We start from the raw sequence: 19836 nt of genomic DNA, 5'->3' as shown, positions 1-19836 counted from the left end.
GAAGATTCCCTCCTCCAAGGCCCAGAAAATATTTTCAACAAAATCACTGAAGAAAATTTCCCCAACTTAAAGGAGAGGCCAATAAAAATACAAGAGACCTACAGAACACCCAATAAATTAGACCAGAAAAGAAAATCCTACCGCCACACAGTAAGTATACAGAACAAAGAAAAAATACTAAAAGCTGCAAGGGAAAAAGGCCAAGTAACATATAATGGCAAACTTATGGGAATCACACTTGACTTTTCAACAGAGACTATGAAAGCCAGAAGGGCCTGGACGGATATCATGCAGACCCTAAGAGAACACAGATGTCAGCCCAGGCTACTATACCCAGCAAAACTCTCAGTCCTCACAGTCGGAGAAAACAAGATATTCAATTACAAAAACAAATTTCAACAATACCTACACACAAATCCAGCATTACAGAAGACACTAGAATACAACCCAAGAAAACTAGCTACTTTCAAGGAAACACAGGAAATAATTAACCTCACTACAGTAAAACAAAAAGCAACCAAGCACACAAACTTATGACCACAGCCAACATCAAAGGATCTAACAGACACTGGTCATTAATCTCTCTCAACATCAATGGACTCATTTTTCCAATAAAAAGACACAGACTAACAGAATGGATTCGTAAACAAGACCTAGCAATCTGTTGCATACCAGAAACACACCTAAGTCACAAAGTTAGACATTACCTGAGGATAAAGGGTTGGAAGACGGCTTTCCAAGCAAATGGACACAGAAGCAAGCAGGAGTAGCCATTCTAATATCTGATAAAATAGACTTTCAACCAAAATTAATGAAAAGAGATGGGGAAGGACACTTCATACTCATCAAGGGAAAATTTCACCAGGAAGACATCACAATCCTGAACATCAATGCCCCAAATACAAGGGCACCCACATTTGTAAAAGAAACATTGATAAAACTTAAACCACACATAGATCCCCACACATTAATAGTGTGAGACTTCAACACCCCACTCTCAACAAAGGACAGGTCAACAAAACACAAATTAAACAAAGAAACAATGTCTCTAACAGAGGTCATGAATCAAATGGACCTAACAGACATTTACAGAACCCTACACCCAAACAAACAAACAAAAAAAAAATTACCTTCTTCTCAGCACCTCATGGAACCTTCTCCAAAATAGACCATACAGTTGGTCACAAAGCTAGCCTCAACAGATACAAGAAGACTGAAATAATCCCTTGTATCCTATCTGATCACCATGGACAAAAGCTGGACCTCAACAAAAACAGAAATAGCAAAAAGCCTACATACACATGGAAACTGAACAACTTGCTACTGAATGACAGCTGGGTCAGGGAAGAAAAAAAAGAAAGAAATTAAAGTCTTCCTAGAATTCAATGAAAATGAAGGCACAACATACCCAAACTTGTGGGACACAATGAAAGCAGTGCTAAGAGGAAAGTTCATAGCACTAAGTGCCTTCAAGAAGAAATTCGAGACGGCTCATTCAAGCAACTTAATGGCTCACCTAAGAACCCCAGAAAAAGAAGAAGCAGACACACCAAAAAGGAATAGACGACTGGAAATAATCAAACTCAGGGCTGAACTCAATCAATTAGAGACAAATAAAACAATTCAAAGAATCAATGAAACCAAGAGCTGGTTCTTTGAGAAAATCAACAAGATCGACAAACCCTTAGCCAAGTTAACTAAAAGGCAGAGAGACACCCTCCAAATCAACAAAATCAGAAATGAAAAGGGAGACATAACTACAGACATTGAGGAAATCCAAACAATCATTAGTACGTTCTTCGAAAGTCTATTTGCCACAAAATTTGAAAATCTAAATGAAGTGGACAATATTCTTGATCGATTCCACTTACCAAAACTGAATCAAGACCAGGTAAATGAACTAAATAGTCCTATATCCCCCAAGGAAATAGAAGCGGTCATCGAAAGACTCCCATCCAAAAAAAGCCCAGGACCAGATGGTTTCAGTGCAGAATTCTACCAGACCTTTAAAGAAGAGCTAACTCCAGTTCTCTTCAAACTATTCCACAAAATAGAAACAGAAGGAACACTACCAAACTCATTCTATAAAGCCACAGTCACGTTGGTACCTAAATCTCACAAAGACCCAGCAAACAATGATAATTTCAGGCCAATCTCCCTTATGAACATTTATATAAAAATACTCAACAAAATACTTGCAAACCGAATATAAGATCACATCAAAGATATCATCCACTATGACCAAGTAGGCTTCACCCCAGGTATGCAGAGGTGGTTCAATATACTGAAATCCATCAATGTAATCCACAATATTAACAAACTGAAAGAAAAAAACCCACATGATAATCTCCTTAGATGCTGAAAAAGCATTTGACAAAATCCAACACTTTAAACATTCATGTTTAAAGTATTGGAGAGATCAGGGAATACAAGGCACATATCTAAACATAGTAAAGGCGATAAACAGCAAGCCTATAGCCAACATCAAACTAAATGGACAGAAACTTAAAGCAATCCCACTGAAATCAGAGACAAGGCAAGGCGCCCACTCTCTTTCTTCAACATAGTTCTGGAAGTCCTTGCTAGAACAATAAGACAGTTGAAAGAGATCAGGGGGATACAAATTAGAAAGGAAGAAGTCAAAGTATCACTATTTGCAGATTATATGACAGTATACCTGAGTGACCCCAAAAATTCTACCAGGGAACTCCTACACCTGTTAAAAACCTTCAGCAAAGTGGCCAGATATAAAATTAACTCCAAAAAATCAGTAGCCATCCTGTATACAAAAAGACAAAAGGGTTGACAAAGAAATTAGGGAAACAACACCCTTCACAATAGCCACAAAGGACATAAATTTACCTTGGTGTTACCCTAACCAAGCAAACCAAAGACTTGTATGAAAAAAATTTCAAGTCTCTGAAGAAAGAATTACAAGAAGATATGAGAAGATGGAAAGATCTCCCATGCTCATGGCTTGGCAGGATTAACATAGTAAAAATGGCCATCTTACCAAAAGCAATCTACAGATTTAATGCAATTCCCATCAAATTACCAACACAATTCTTTACAGACCTGGAAAGAAAAACTCTCAACTTCATATGGAATAACAAAAGACCCAGAATTGCTAAAACAATCCTCTACAATAAAAGATCTTGTGGAGGTATCTCCATCCCTGATCTCAAGCTGTACTATAGAGCAACAGTAATAAAAACTGCATGGTACTGGCATAGAAATAGAATGGTGGATCAATGGAACCGAACAGAAGACCCAGAAATAAACCCACAAACTTATGGACACTTGATCTTTGACAAAGATGCCAAAACCATACAATGGAAAAAAGACAGCATCTTCAAAAAATTGTGCTGGTCTAACTGGATGTGAACATGTAGAAAAATGCAAATAGATCCGTATTTATCACCCTGAACAAAACTAAAGTCCAAGTGGATCAAAGACCTCAACATAAAACCAAATACTCTAAATCTGTTAGAAGAAAAAGTGGGGAAGACCCTAGAACTCATTGGTATAGGATACAACTTCCTGAACAGAACACCAACAGCGCAGGCTCTAAGAGCAACAATCAATAAATGGGACCTCATGAAACTGAAAAACTTCTGTAAAGCAAAGGACACCATCATCAAAACAAAACGAATGCCTACAGATTGGGAAAGAATCTTCACCAACCCTTTATCTGACAGAGGGCTAATATCCAGTATATATAAAGAACTAAAGAAGCTGAAAAGCAGCAAACCAAGTAATCCAATTAAAAAATGGGGAACAGAGCTAAACAGAGAATTCTCTGTAGAGGAATATCGAATGGCAGAGAAACACTTAAAGAAATGCTCAACCTTATTAGCCATTAGAGAAATGCAAATGAAAACGACCCTGAGATTTCACCTCACACCCATCAGAATCACCAAGATGAAAAACTCAAGTGACAACACATGCTGAAGAGGTTGTGGAGAAAGGGGAATCCTCCTCCACTGCTGGTGGGAATGTAAACTCATACAACCGCTCTGGAAATCAATCTGGCGCTTTCTCAGACAACTAGGAATAGCGCTTCCGCAAGATCCAGCCATACCACTCCTAGGCATATATCCAAAAGGGGCTCAAGTACACAATAAGGACATTTGCTCAACCATGTTTGTAGCAGCTTTATTTGTAATAGCCAGAAGCTGGAAACAGCCCAGATGCCCCTCAACTGAAGAATGGATGCAGAAATTGTGGTACATCTACACAACGGAGTATTACTCTGCAATGAAAAATAAGGAAATCATGAAATTTGCAGGTAAATGGTAGGAACTGGAAAGGATCATCCTGAGTGAGCTGTCCCAGAAGCAGAAAGACACACACTGTATATACTCACTCATATAGATATATAACATAGGATAAACCTACTAAAATCTGTACATCTAAAGAAACTAATCAAGAAAGAAGACTCTGACTAAAATGCTCAATCCCCATTCCTAAAGGCAAAGAGGATGGACATCAGAAGAAGAAGAAAACAGGAAAAAACCTAGGAACCTGCCATAGATGGCCTCTGAAAGGCTCTGTCCTGCAGACTATCAAAGCAGATGCTGAGACTTATGGCTAACTGTTGGGCAGAGTGCATGGAATCTTATGTAAGAAGTAGGAAATAGTAAGATCTGGAGAGGGCAGGAACTCCACAAGGAGAGCAACAGAACCAGATATTTGAACACAGGGGTCTTCCCAAAGACTCATACTCCAACCAAGTATCATGAATGGAAATAACCTAGAACCCCTACACAGATGTAGCCTATGGCAGTTCAGTGTCTAAGTGGGTTCCATAGTAATGGGAAGAGGGACTGCCTCTGACATAATCTGATTGGCCTGCTCTTTGATCACCTCCCCCTGAGTGGGGAGCAGCCTTACCAGGCCACAGAAGATGACAATGCAGCCATTCCTGATGAGATCTGATAGACTAAGATCAGAAGGAAGGAGAGGGGTCCTCCCCATCAGTGGACTTGGGGAGGGGCATGCGTGAAGAAGGGGGAGGGAAGGTGGGATTGGGAGGGGAGGAGGGAGGGGCTTACGGGGCAATATAAAATGAATAAAGTGTAATTAATAAAAGTTAAAAAAATATCATGTGTGACAGATTCTGTTTTCAGGCTACATGGAAGTGGGCGTACAACTGTCAAACAGAAATAATTGATTATCCCATTTTGTGGGCAAATCAGAATGAACAGAAAATTAAGAAACGCATAAAGCACATTAAAGACTCAAACTTAAGAAATTTCAAAAGAAGAAATCAAGAGATTTTTATCAAGAAATCAGGCTTATAATTGTTTCAATTAAATATAAAATGTATCAATTTATTAAATTGCAAATCAACAAGCACTGTGTGAGATACTGTGATTCCACAATAAAGTACAATTATGTACTTAGTCAAGAGTAGAACCTGTAAATGTAGAAAAGGAGCAAGATCTCCAGACAGGGAGTGAGCTCCAAGAAATATCAAAGGAGGAAAACACATACGTGTACATACATACATAGACACATACATGACTTTGCTACCTCTATGGAACAATGAAGGGAAGGGAAATAACACAAATATGAATTTTGTAAAAGAGCACTTAGGAAGGATCAACCAGAAACTAACACAAGCAGACACCTGCATAGCTGAGGAGAATGCAGTGAGACTAATTAAAAAGGGGGGCGGCCATTTCTAGGTAAGTCTTTCTAGTTAGCTTTTATTTTAAAATTATACTAATGTTTTATAATCAAACATAGAACTGTTCACAAAGAAAGAAAATTAACCCAGCATGACTATAACAAATGGATAAATTAAACCACATTTATAGCCAATGTAACAAAGCACAATGAAAGAAAAAAATTTAGGTACTTTTAAAAAGGAAAAACAATAATAAAGGCAACATCTCAGTAGGTAAATAGGATGGCCTTCAATTGTGATCCTCCTGCTTCTGCCTCCTCAGTGCTAATAATGGCACACTTAGCTATAATTTAGGTAATTATACTTTTTAAGGATTTATCTTTATTTTACATGTATGAGTATTTTGTTTGTATGCTTGTAGAACCATCTCTTAAATCTTACATTTAAAATTTTTTATTAAAATCATTATCATTATTGATCCGGATGTGTCGTAACTGTACAGCCAGCTCTCGTCTCCCAGCTTACTGAGTTTCGGGAGCAGAGCTGCTGCTGCCAGGCTTGTAAGGCACCCTTCCTGCTGTGCCCTAACCCTTCCTGTCTTGCCACCCCTAATGGGTAATGTGTGAACACAAATCTACTACAAATTCATTTAATTTAATGTCGTTTGTTCGTGTTGACTAGTCCTTACATAACAATTCCCAAACTATTTTAGATGGATGGCAGAAATGAGAAAAATCACTAAATACATAAATTTTGTAGATAATTATGGTTTTATGGGTGAAAGTAGATACAAACCCTGAGTGAGAAAGGAATTCTGTGGTGCTGGGTTTGAATTATGGTATTAACATGAGCTTTGTCCACACACAGTGGCTGGAAGCAGTGACAGTTACACCTAGGCTTTGATACATTTGTACCAGCTCTCACAAAAAGTTAGGACAGCTTCTGAAAAAATGCCTCATTCTCGGGCTCCAGAAGGAAAATATACATGAGAACTCATTTTTTTTTTCTGCTAAATAAAGTGAAGTAATGAAGTATTCAAAATTTGATGGGAACATGTTAAAGATAACAGTTATCAGTGTGAACAAATTTGTCAATAGCCAAGACAATCTTAGGTTATGAATGAACAGTAACAAGGACAGGTAACAAAAAAGCAAATGAGCATGGCACTAAATAAAAAGTGCTACATATATTTAGGCAAGAGTCATCAATGAATTCTAAAACAAAGGGGAGACTAGGGAACAGATGAGTCAGTCTCCAGTAATGGCTGGAACCTGCTCCTGAGGATGTGGAAACGGGCTGTAACGTAAAGCACTTCAGTGGACACCGCACACTTGAATGCAAGTCAGTAGCAGCAATTAACAACTGATCATCTGGCCCTGGCGGAGCACACCACAGACCTGACAGGTACCTAACATGCATGCCGAGTGTCCACAAGGGAAGCACCTTTGTCATTTATATTCATATAACATGCAACTTAAATTTCCAATTCTCTAACTTCCATCAATCAAGATTTCTTAAAACCGCCATCATCCTCAGGAAGATAACCAGAATCATATCAGAAGTGAAATCTACATAAAATTCTCCAAGTTAAGATAGGGGAAAGATGAATAAACAATAAGGGGAGAAGTATACCTAAAAATAAAAGCCTAAATTAAAATTAAAGAAAACTATCTCTTTACCTCAAGAGACAATTAGTGGATACTTGGACCAACTCTTGGAAAGCAAAGGTAAATAAGGCAAAGTATCTGACATCTTCATTTCTGTCTCCCTCGCTTTCTCTCTCTCCCTTTCTCTCTCTTCTCTCCTTTCTCCCCTTCTCTTTAATACACACACACACACACACACACACACACACACACTAAGCATAAGCTCAAAGATAAAATAGCATGTACTAAATTCTGGTGTAGGAAGATAATACAGTCTTGGAGGAGAATACAAATCAGTGGGAATCACCCCTTAACTATGTTGGTCGGTGTGATAAAGACACCTATGAAACAGGAAATATTTCTATCAGATTGCCTGGTTTTAATCTTGATTAAATTGTTTTGGTTTCGTCACATACAGAATGGATATCACATAATAAGGGTTTGACGATTTTATGTAACCTACTAAACACAAACATCTTATTAGAATACTTTAGGCCACATAAGGACTTTCATGTGAGACTTCATGGCACCATTTGTAATGGTAAAAAACCAGATGTAACAATGGATAAAGAGATAGACTATACATGGTACTTGGATTCAATGAATGACGGGTGGAAATAGAAAGAACATTAAAAGCTGACCCTCAACTCATACAGCCAGACACAACAGCTCTCAATACATAAATGTCTTCAGCTTATGGACGTAAGTAGGTCTATAGCTCCAGAGGTTAAAGATGAGAACAGGGAGAAAGTATTCATGTGTCTGAGAGAATAATTATTAATAAGCTGCAAAACCTGAATGACACCTATAAAACAGTAACATTATCCTTAATTATACACTTAAAATGAACATACTTTATATGCACAATATAAAACAGTAAAGCTGTTTTTAAAAAATACTTTGTGAAAACTGTGCTTATGGTGTTAGCAATTAATGACTGGGTAAATCTGTGGTAGAGTATTTATCCAGCACTAATAAAGATCTGAGGCAATAGACATACATTAAATAATTTTAAGAAAAAATGAGTAATTTTCTTTGTACTATATAATTATCAGCTATAATCAAGATAAAAATGTTTCTGAAGAACAAATACATATTCTATAAAATTTTCCAAATATGTTATGATTAATAAAGACAGAATTACCTAAGGTTTTAGAAATTCTGAAGTTATATAGAAAATGTTCTACCTCAAATAGAATTTTAAAAATTGGGAACCTCTACATACAACCTTTGCATGGACTTCCAAATTCTACATCCAAATGCTACTTCAACCACAACACTGGAAGATAAGAATCTACATTTCAACTTTTTCTTGTTCACATTAATGTGATTTTTATGTGTAATACATTTTTTTATTTTTAAAAACAAGTATCTCCATAAATAAACTATAAGAGTAAATACACACTATGACCTTTTTCATTTTCCAACTGGACATATCTTTGTTTATTGGCATTTTAAAAAAATATTTTATTTGCAGGCTAGTGAGGTGGCTCAGCTGTTAAAAGTGCTTAGAAGACATTTTAAACGCTTATTTAAGTTTTATTATTATGTAAAATAGGATTTGCCAGAAGTCTAGCTTCTACTGCAGCCTTTTCAAAAGGGGACAGGTCCCTGGTTTGCTATGGCTTGCCAGCTCTTCTTAGCTTATGTGTATGAGTGTTTACATGTATAAATAGATGTGTACCACATGTATGTTGAGGCCAGAAGAGAGTATCAGATCGCCTGAAACTGGAGTTATGGAAAGTTATGAGCCATCATTTGGGTTCTAGAAGCCAGATCTTCTGCAAGAGCGATATGTGCTCTTAACCACTGAGCCATCTCTCCAGCCCAAGATTTATTCATTTATTCTGAGACAGTGTCTCAGTATTAGCCTCTTTGGCCTGAACTCACTCTACAGGCCAGGCTAGCTTGGAACTAACAGACATTGGTCTGCCTCTGCCCCTGCCTCCCAAGTGTTGAGGTGAAAGGCCTATACTACTATGTGCCACCCCAGCTCTTGACTGCCTGTAAAATGTACATACCGGAATGCTGCGCCTTCTAGAGAACTGTTAGCACAACCTGGCCTATGTGTGCAGTGGTCTGGTCCAACAATTCCTCTAGTGCCAAGGCTGTAAAAGCCAGGGGGTGCCCTTCCTGGAGGGCCTGAGCTAAGGTGTGGCGTACCACGGTGCCACGGTGACTCTACACTGGGCATAGGCCTGATCACTGTAGGCCCACTGACCATGGGCCTAGACCTTTTAACCTTTCCACTGCAAGTTTCTCTGCCTCACTTATCAATGCTCTGTGTCATCAGGCACAGAATGCTACAGAACCTGTGGATGTCTTTTACCTGTCACCCCTCCCTTTTTCACAAGTCACTATCTTCAAAAGGGGTTCTACTGCTTTTCAATATGAGCAAATACAAATACAATTCTGTTTCCTTGATGAAGAGAAACAGAATAGATTTACTGTACACCATGACTTTCTCACCTGACATATACAAGGCAACTCTCAATACAGTCATAAGATTCATGCACTACAGTCACCATCACCTCCTGTCCTACACTCCTCTTGCCTCTAGGAAAACTTTGGTTGTTATAGTTTGTGTTAGCTACTTTCTGCTGCTGTGATAAAATACAAGGACCAAGACAACTGACAGAAGCTGACAGCAGAGAGTTGGAGTCCACATGGCGAAGTGGAGGCAGCAGCAGGGATGGTGGCTGAGACAGGACGCTAGGAGTTCGCATTTTGAACCCAAACACAACACAGAGGGAGCAAACTGGAGGGGCTCTTGCCTTTACACTCTCAAAGCCCGCCTCTAGTGACATATTTCCTCCAGCCAGGCAACTCTTCCTACACTCTTCAAATAATGTCACCAACTGTTCAAATGTTCAAAGAAATGAGTCAATAGGGACATTTTCATTCAAACCACACATAATGTACAGTTCCCTTGTTTTGCTAATAAGCAACCCAAAATCAGTAATTAGCTCAGGGGCTGATACAGCACCACTTTACTTTCGTTTGTAAATGCTCTCAGGGATGTCACAGCTAAGCAAGGAACACTATAAATCCCATTCTTTTATACAACAAAGACTCAAGAGCTGGCCTTCTCACTAGCTCCTTTAGGTGCATTGGGGCTACCTTAGCACTCAGGCCTATCTGGCCTCCTCAAGATGTGGCCGCTGGCTAATTCCTTCCCTGAGTTCCCCCCAGTAGCACCTCTGGCCAATGCAGGTTAAACAGAAGTAAGTGAAAGAAAGATGAGGTGGAGTCTCCCAAAGCTCCGTTTCCAGGGTGCCAGCAGGCACTCCCACAAGAAGGGAGATTAACTATAGATTTGGGGCTGGGAACATGCCCTGAATAGGGCATTCCCTTTTGAAACTCTGAATTCCACAAACTTATTGCATGCCCAGCCAAAGACAGAAAAGAATATTAATTTTATTGATAAAAATAGGGCTCTTATTGAATACTTTTCAATGACTAGCAACATAAATGGGTATCAATGTGCCTGGACATCACTAATCACTGTATCCACTTATCATGTGAGGAAACTGAAGCATGAAAGTAGTAGAGCTTGATTCAGACCGAGGAAGCACAGCAACAGAGTCAAGCTCCCCTTCCCTGTAATTGTGGTGGTCTGTGTGTGTCTCTTGCACACCTATCCAAGCGCATCTGCAGTGTGTCCAGCTCCCATCATGCACATTCAAGGTTGAGTGTGGCCACCTGTGCACCTGCAACCCCAGTGCTTCAAGGGCAGAGACAGCAGTGCGGGGGCTTGTTGACCAACAGCACGGTGTGTTGTTCAGTGAAGGGGCCTGTCCCAGAGGAATACGGTAGAGACTGATAGAGTAAGAGTCCTCTTACTCTTGAGGTCCTCTTCTGACTTCCACAAGCGTGCAAGGGTACATATGCTTCCCAACATGTGTGCATACAGCACCACTCCCACATACACACACACAAAGAAACACTAGGAAGTAACGCAGAGTGGGCAAAACTTTACTCTGCCTGGTGAGCTCTCCCTTCCTCCCGCGCTAGCATTATCCTCTGGGTGGACTTCTACGCAGACATTTCCTGCTAGCTGCACAGCACCCTAATCAATACATTTCTGCCAGACATTTAAAGAAGATTTAATATTAATCATTCTCAAACTTTTCCAGAAAATTGAAGCGTTAAAAGCAGCCCATCATTCTGTTATGTAAGCACTATTTTGGTCTCAAAGCCAGAAAAGGACAGCTATACCACAACACTGCAAACTAATACCCTTTGTGAATACTGGTGTCAAAATCTTCAACAAAATACCAGCCAACAGAATTAAAAGAATTTAACTTAATAACCAAGTTCCCAGAATGCAAAGATAGTTCAATCAATTTAAGAAACCATGCTATCAGAATGAAGGGAAACTACAGTTATGATTTGTGTAAGGTCATGTATATAATAGGACTGGATGCCCTATAACGGACTTTTGGAAAGTGACTGGTTCATAAGTGTTCTAACCTCATCAGTGGATCAACATCAGTCAGTTTATACCTTGGGGCCATCAATGAGATTGGCTACTAGAAGACAGACACTGGGTGTGCCTTGGAAGGGTGTATGTTGTCATCAAAGCTTCGATGAGGCCATGCTTCTCTCCCATGTTGCTCTGCCTCAAAACAAACCCAGAGATGGAGCCAAGTGATGACAGAGCTTCTGTAATTATGGGTCAAAACAAAACTTTCCCCTTTAAAATTGTTTTTATGGGTATTTTATTTCATCATAGCAATGGAAAGGATAATACACCTACATCTCAAAATAGATAATTTCAATTGATTTAGAAAAAGCACTTGACAAAATTGAGTACTTTTCCATGATAAAAACATTCAACATACTAGGAAGAGTAAAAACTATCTCAACATAAAGCCAAGCAGGAAAAGCCCACTTCGACCACTCAGTGACAGAGACTACAAGTTTGGAAATGAGGCCTGCCTTTTGCCACACCTACTCAATCTGGAGTAACTAACTAGAGTGATTAAGAAAAGCTAAGAAAAAAGTATGTGCAGGGCATCTACTAAGGAAAACAAGAAGTAAAATGTTTTGTTCACAAATGGTCTTACAGTCTATATAAAAACCCTGCAGGTTCCACACATTATAAAATACTATTAGAATGAATAATTTCAGTAATAAAACAGAATACAAGACCAATACTCAAAAAATTGCAACTCTGTACACTAATGATAAGCAACTAGGAAAGGAAATTAAGAAAACAAGTCTATTTGCAATAGTACAAGGAAGAATTTTAATAATAAGGAATGTTTTAATACTGGGGAATTAATTTAAGGAGGTAAAAATCTTACAATAAAAAGTACAAAAAATTTCCCAAATAAAATTAAAGACATAAATAAATGAAAAGATACACCATGTTTACAGCATTTAATATTGGTAAGGATGCTAATAAAACCCAAGGCGATCTACAGATAACATAGATATTTTTCTATAAACTGCAAATGATGGCTTTCATACATATACATGTAGGATATACAGAATCCCAAATGACCTTCATCTCTTAAAAATAAAAGCAAAACTAAATGTTTCCTGCTTCCCAGTTTCAAAACCTACTATGAAGCTATAGAAATCAAATAGTATGGTGCTGGGTAAAGACAACTGTACATACTCATGGATTAAGATTAAGGTTCAGAAATCATGTGTATGGTCAAATAACTGTTGACAAGTGCACAGACATCATCAATGGGGAAATGAGTGTTCTCAGCACATGGTGCTGCTACACCAAACATCTTCCTGCATATCATGTAATATCATATGCAAAACTATTAAATTCTTAAATAAAAAGAGGGGTAAAGTTCACAGTTCTAGATCTGGCACGTCTTTTAGACATTACAGCAAAGACAAAGGCAACAGAAGGGAAAGAGGAGACAGGAGACACACTAGACAACACAAAATCCAAAGATGCCCAAGTAGAAATGTAAGCTACTCCATGAGAGAAGATAATTGCATATTTTTACTATGGAATCCATACCCAGAATACAGAGAGACCTCCAAATAACCCAGTTCAAACAGGAAAGAACGGGAACAGACATGCGAGAAACCAGCAGCGCCTGACAAGGTGCTCGCCCTCTCATCCCCTCAGGGAAAAGTTTTTATAATGTATGGGAATAGCTTTGGTAAACTACGAATGAAATGTTATAAACAATTTTCTTAACTAGAACTCTACTATTCAATATAAAAATGGGAAGTATTAATTAGCTTGAGTAGAGCTCCAGGTGTTGGCTCATATCACTAAATAATCAGACATCTAAAAAGTGGATTGGAATCTGATCCTTCTAAAATAAGGCAGACAGGTTACAAAATGTTTTTAGCTTTAAGGATATAATAAAAGAAAAATTGAGAACAAAAGAAATTTGATAAATGATTTTAATGTTTACTTTCCTAAGGGGGGAAAAATGGTCAGAGGGAGGTTGAGAAAGGGTTTCTCTGTGTAGCCTTGGCTGCCCTGGCGCTCACTCTGTAGACCACGCTGGTCTCACACTCACAGAGATCCACCTGCCTCTGCCTCCCAAGTGCTGGCATTACAGGGATGTGCCACCTAGAGGAGAAACATGATGACAAACGAGCCACTGAACCCTCATTTGTTTGTAGAGCACCTGTCATGCATGCTGCCTGTGTGAAGGGGCCATAATGCCAGAGCAGGGGATTAACTTGGCCTCGGACCCAAATGGGTCAATTTTCAGTAACTCACTGTGTGACTTTAGGTTAAGACTCAATTCTACCTATGATGCTAGGATAGTCTTAGCTTCCGCTAAACTGTGGTAAATGTTAAATGTGACAATGTAGGAGATGACTCGGGGAGGCTGAGCTTCCCGTGAGAGCCTAAGAACCGGACTCAAATCCCCAGCACACACGTGGCTGTGTGGCCTGAAAACACAGCACTGGGAGGCAGGACTGACGTCCTGAGAGCTCAGCCCAGACAGCCTGACTGACTGGCAATCCTCTGTTCAATCTCAAACTTTGTATCTTCTGCATAGATTTTGTTCTGAAGTCCATGTCAGCAAAAAGTGAAATCAATTAGTAACAAAATACTGGAAACCCTTGAAAATCACTTGTATTGCTTTGAAACAGCATAATATAGCACAGCACTGCTCGTCCCCAGACAGGCTGTGCTGAACGCTGTGCCCACTCAGACCCTGCTGGCTTTTGTCGCAGGCAGATGCCTGCACCTTAGGATGGCACATCCTGCCTCACCTCACTGCTGTCAGCGCGTCCTCTGCACGTAAGAGCTCCAGTGACAACACTGACTCGACTGTCTGGCTTGTGCTTCTGGGGATTTAGAGCTAGTTCTCGGCAGCCCAAACTTTCTATTTGGGTTACACTCAAACAGAACTCGGAACTGCTCCTCTCAGTGTGCATCCACCTGAATAGTGTTTTATTAAAAAAAAAAAAAAAAAAAGAACTTTCTTACCGTCCTCCATGGATGCTTCGCTGCTGTACCCGTCATACTCTGCAGACAGAGGGCTGTACTTCTGCCTCGTTTCCCAGGCGTAGTTCTTGTGTCTAGAGTCTACCAGGGGCCACCTGGAAGTATGTGTTCTGGACAAGGCCTCATGGTATTTACCCAGTGCCTCATCTTCACTTTCAGAGGATGAACCAGGCTCATCTCTGTCCAAATAGGAATTATCTATTTGGATAAAAGTGAGAAGAAATTATAATTTTAATATACCTAAATATGGAAACTTAGTAAAATGAGTTTATTTCATATACATACAAACACAAACGTGTGAGGGTACATACACACAGGGTGAAACTAATTAGAATCCCTAAAATTACTGAAACTCTTGACAATCCTTTAAACTGAATTTGAAGTATAACATTAATGTGTGTTTGTACATACTTTCCCAAATTTTAGCTTTAGAAAATGTATTTTTCACGCAAGTTATTAGAAAATGTCACACTGTCTATTCTAATCATACAAATAATCTTAGTCACAGGGGTGCATAACCTTTTCAGATACAAAGGAAAGTATAGTTGTCTCGATGCACAATTTTGTAAAGGATCTGTCATATACAAATGGAATTATAAGTGCTGTCAGTTCTTATGGACTGGAGTAAAAGAATGTTATATTTCTGGTCCATATCTCCAGAACTAGAAATGCTTTAGACTAACAGCGAGACAGGGAAGAGGGAGGACACAGGCACACTGGGGTTGCAACTGGTACAAGCTTTCTACAGAGAAAACATCAAAAATCCAACATCAAACTTTGTGTGGTCTCTGAAAGTTCCATTTCTAGGAACTTGCTGAGTCCATTTCTAACTAAGCGAGCATAAAAATATGTTTTTGAAATATGTTGATAGCAAAAGAAAACAAATATATAAACAAATGCCTGTCATTGGGCTGTGTGTGGTTAGGCAAGTGAGAGCACATCCATTCAACACACACACTAGGGCTATACAGCCCATAAAATGAGTGGGTATGCCTACAGCTCACAAGGAAAGAGTAGAAGGTGCAAGTGTATTTTTATTTGATAGATATTATACATACTTCAACATGCAGTCTATACAGATAGTAGAAATATAGATAGAAATATAGATAGAAGGATATACATCAAACTTCTAACACAACCATTGAAAAGTTAAAATAGGAAAATTTTATTTAATCTAACTAAATTCTAACCTTTTAAGAAATATAAAGCTTACACTCTCTAAGGAGCAGTAGAGAAGTTAAGAGTTCATTACTCATGGTATCTGAACAGATTCCATCCAACCTCCTCAGTTTCCAGTCACACTTACAGTGTGCACAGTCATACGTGACTGGTTAACCCTGAACAATGCAGACACCCCACTTCACCATCTCCAACGATCTGACTAGACAAGACTATGGTAACTAAACCCAGCCCTTCTGACACCCAGCTCGGAGGGTGGATGTCTTGTGAAACACCAGAATGAGGCCTAAGGCAGCAGGAACCCTGGGTGAGCTCCTCAAGGAGGTACCCTCTTGCAACCCCTTTGCAGCCAAACTTCCTCTGTTTGGAATGCCTTACCCACAAAATCAGAGAAACAGTTCTTTATTTCTTAGTTTAAATCTCCCACGTGCAAGCCTACTACACTGATGCTAGGAACATGACAGTACAACTAAATGGAAAGTTTAACATACGGGCCAAACCCTTGCAGTTTGCTCCTGGGGCTAATTAAGGTCAGGATTGGACTCTTCTCTGGGATACTTGAGAGACTTTGGTTCCCTGAGATAACAGAGTGAAATCTTGCAGTGCCGCTGCAACTCTATTTCCTCCTGGTAGCATCCCACTGTCATTCTCTAAAGGATCTGTTACTTTTGTTTCTTCATAAGTAGGAAGGCTGCCAGAACTACAGAAGGCCACTGAAGCCCAAGGAATCACAGCTACAATGAGAATGAACCCTACAATGAACACATCTTCACATTGTATTTTTTTTTAATTAGCCCATCAGTCTGGGATGAGCTTCTATGCAAACAGTTAAAAGCTCACTGTTCAGAGCAGAGCTCTCTTACAGATGAATGAAATCATATAGCAAAATTAAGTCTTCCATTACCTTCATGGCTACTACTCCAGTTTTTATATTAATGAGAATTTAAGCTTATAGAAAGCTACATTTGATAAACAAATGCCAGTATTTTAGGGACCTTCTAATCAGATCACCAGTGAAGAAGTGATAAAGAAATACTGGAAGCAACTGTCAGCAGTATGCACTGCAATGATGCTTTGAAAACTGTCACAAATATTGTAGCTGAACACTATACTTACAATCTTAATTCTACATAAAGAAGGACTCATAAATAATAATGCATTGCTCATGTACAGTCACTACAAACTGTAGCAGTCTCATGAAAGTTTTAAGGTATAGCTAAATGAATAGAGACATATCCAGAAGCATGTTATTTAACAATACAGGAGCAACTGGTTTCAAGAAAAATATAAAATATTTTGCATAGATCCTCATGGGTATGTGTGCAGAGCAATGTTATGTAACCAACTCAAGATTTAGTTACAAAATAAGACAAATGTTTAAAAATGTATTATACCAAACAAGTTTCAATTATACTACACATGAAATTTCTAGCATTAAAATAAACTGTAACTAAAACTAGGAAGAGTGTGTGGTGGTTTACACCCCTAGTCTCAGTGAGTGAAGGCTTAGGCAGGGGTATCTCCGGCTCAGGGCCAGTCTGGGCTGTATGATGAGGTTCAGGCAAGTAGAGCTGCACAGTGGAATTCTAGTCACAAGAACACAGAAGAGAAAGAGAAGCATTAGGGCTGCTGAAGAGGCCTCCGATACTGTAGGGGTCACAGGCACTACCTGGCAATGTAAAGTACCATAAACTATCTAAAAATTGCTGAAAAAAATCTTAATGTCTCTAAAAATATCTCTAAGTAAGAAGATTCAAGAAAAATTTAAACTAGATATATAGACATAGGAAAAAAAAGTTGAGAAATTTAGATGTTTTTTTAGTTTTAAATCAAGAGAAAATTTAACCACTCAAACCAACATTAGGAGACCTCACCTTTTTCTGGTAATATTTTAGAATATTTGCCAACTTTACTCTTTGCTGTTCCTCTCTTAGCAGAGTTAGCGTCGTTTTTTTTTGCTTTTATGTCTCCTTTTACTTTGTAGTATTTTGCTGGATTCATTTTTTCTTTGATTTTCCCAGGAAACTTATTTTTACAATTTGCTGGTGGAACTGAACCTGTGTACTCCTCCACAGTGGACTTCCGTGCCCTGTACCTGTTACTTCTTGTGGTATCTTCTGGAGAAGACTTCTTTCCTGAACATTCATTCCCTTTGAATCCAGCATGCTTATTCTGTTCTTTAGCCTCTTCTACATGGTCAGAATATTTTAAATCGGTAAAATGTTTATTTTTAGTGAAGTCCCTCAAGTCCTCTTGCTCTCTTCCCATGGGTGCATGCTGCGATCTGGCTTTAGGGTTACCTGTGGCTTTGCAGCTCTGCTCAGACAGAATGTTTTGTCCACTGGTGTTCAGACTTCCATTCACTTGATAACTTACCTCCTTTAAATCAGGCTTAGCATTTGTGGAGCTTCCAATTCCAGCTGTTTCACATCTGTCAGTGCATTCCAGTGCATGACAAGAGGGTGAGGCCCTCATGCTCTGCTTGACGGATGACAGCCCGTCACTCATGAGGCCTCTCAAAGCAGCGCCACCAGCCTCTCCAGTTTCCTGGTACTCTGTGGGCAACCACTGCCCATCGTGAACATTAACCCCCTGCTCATGAATTTCTTCTTGCTTTTGTGGAGCTCCACTGCTGCACCAGGTTATTTGCTTTGCCTCGTGCTCTAAGTCAGAGTGTGTTTTCTGACAAGCAATGTTTTTGTTGGTATCCTGCAATACTGCATTTTTTCCTTCAGAAGACCCTGTAGCCTGTTCTGCTGGGCAGCTTTCCTCCTCTGGGCAAAAGCCATGCATCATATTTGCCACCTGCCCAGCGACTGAGTCAGTTATGGCATAGCTGACTTCCCCAACTGCAGTGCTCAAATCTTCTACGGCACTACTGATTGTGTCTACCAAGGAGGACACTGAAGGCAGACTCTGCTGAAAACTTTTGAAAAATGCCATTTTCCAGTTCCGTGTTCCTAAAAGGTGCAATAATGGAATTTTCTCTTCTCAAAATATCAACTACTTTGAGATGTGAATTTAACATTTACTTAAATGTTGCTAAAATTAGCATGATACAAGTATTTCACACTGTGTCTTTTAATCTTTCTGTAAATGTAATAAGCACTGGAAGAAATACGTTGAAGTAAAGACTCCTCCGGAAAAAATAAAAATCAAATCATTTGGTTCAAGTGTAATGACATCTTTTCCCACTCCATAGCTATCAAAACAGCAGCAAGACATTATTTTTCCCTCAAATACTATTGGGTATTTAGTCTATACCTGAAAGAAGAAGTATAGAAAGGATTTTTATTATGAACTTGCTTATTTGCTAAGAGTCAGCATAAGGGAATAAACCTATTACCAGACTACCAATATTTCAAATTAAAAATTGTACTGAGAGGAAAATACCTAAACATTTTTACAAAGTGATAAGAACAGGGAGAGTGTCTGCTGAATGGCATTTCCAAGACACTGTGACAGAGACATTTACTCTTATTTGATGTATGGTAGCTTTATAAGGGGAATGCCATTTTTACTTTAACAAGTAAAAGCAAAACAACAGGATATCTCGGAGATCTCAGGTCACACTATGAGCACAGGGAAGGGCTGTTTAATGTCTCCACTCTCCCCTGCCTACAAGTGCAAACTGAGGTTTCCCACATGTCAGAGTCAGACACCAGAACCAAGTTGATTCCTGTTGTGCCAGTCCTAATGGACCTATATAAAATGTATATGACACTGTCACTCTTCTCTACAAATTTTTCTTTTGGTTTGAAAGGTATTTTTTAAAAACTTTAATATTACTTATATTTACATATAAAGATCTTATTGTTAGTACTTTGTTTTTAATTCATAGAGGCTGAGAGAATGCAGGTCAGTAGCAGAGTTCCAGCATAACATCTATCTATCTATCTATCTATCTATCTATCTATCTATCTATCTATCTA

At 39.0% G+C, this 19836-nt stretch overlaps 1 protein-coding gene across 4 annotated transcripts in view; it reads right to left on the bottom strand.

Annotated features, from left to right (window-relative positions):
• The window catches only part of Syt14 (synaptotagmin 14), a 156460-nt gene that overhangs the window by 81291 nt on the left and 55333 nt on the right, over positions 1–19836 (bottom strand). For 3 of the 4 annotated variants that reach the window (XM_055609201.1, XM_055609199.1, XM_055609200.1), the window contains one exon: positions 14708–14923. In XM_055609201.1, the coding sequence (XP_055465176.1) occupies positions 14708–14923 (216 nt within the window). Of the gene's footprint in view, positions 1–14707; positions 14924–17778; positions 18848–19836 lie in introns of those variants that run through there. The other variant, XM_055609198.1, reaches the window with a different exon arrangement.

The sequence above is a fragment of the Psammomys obesus genome, unplaced genomic scaffold (assembly GCF_907164565.1).
Source record: "Psammomys obesus unplaced genomic scaffold, mPsaObe1.curated_primary_1811, whole genome shotgun sequence".
Taxonomy (NCBI): domain Eukaryota; kingdom Metazoa; phylum Chordata; class Mammalia; order Rodentia; family Muridae; genus Psammomys; species Psammomys obesus.
The sequence above is the reverse complement of the archived record's forward strand: the minus strand, read 5'-3'. Positions and strand labels throughout refer to the sequence as shown.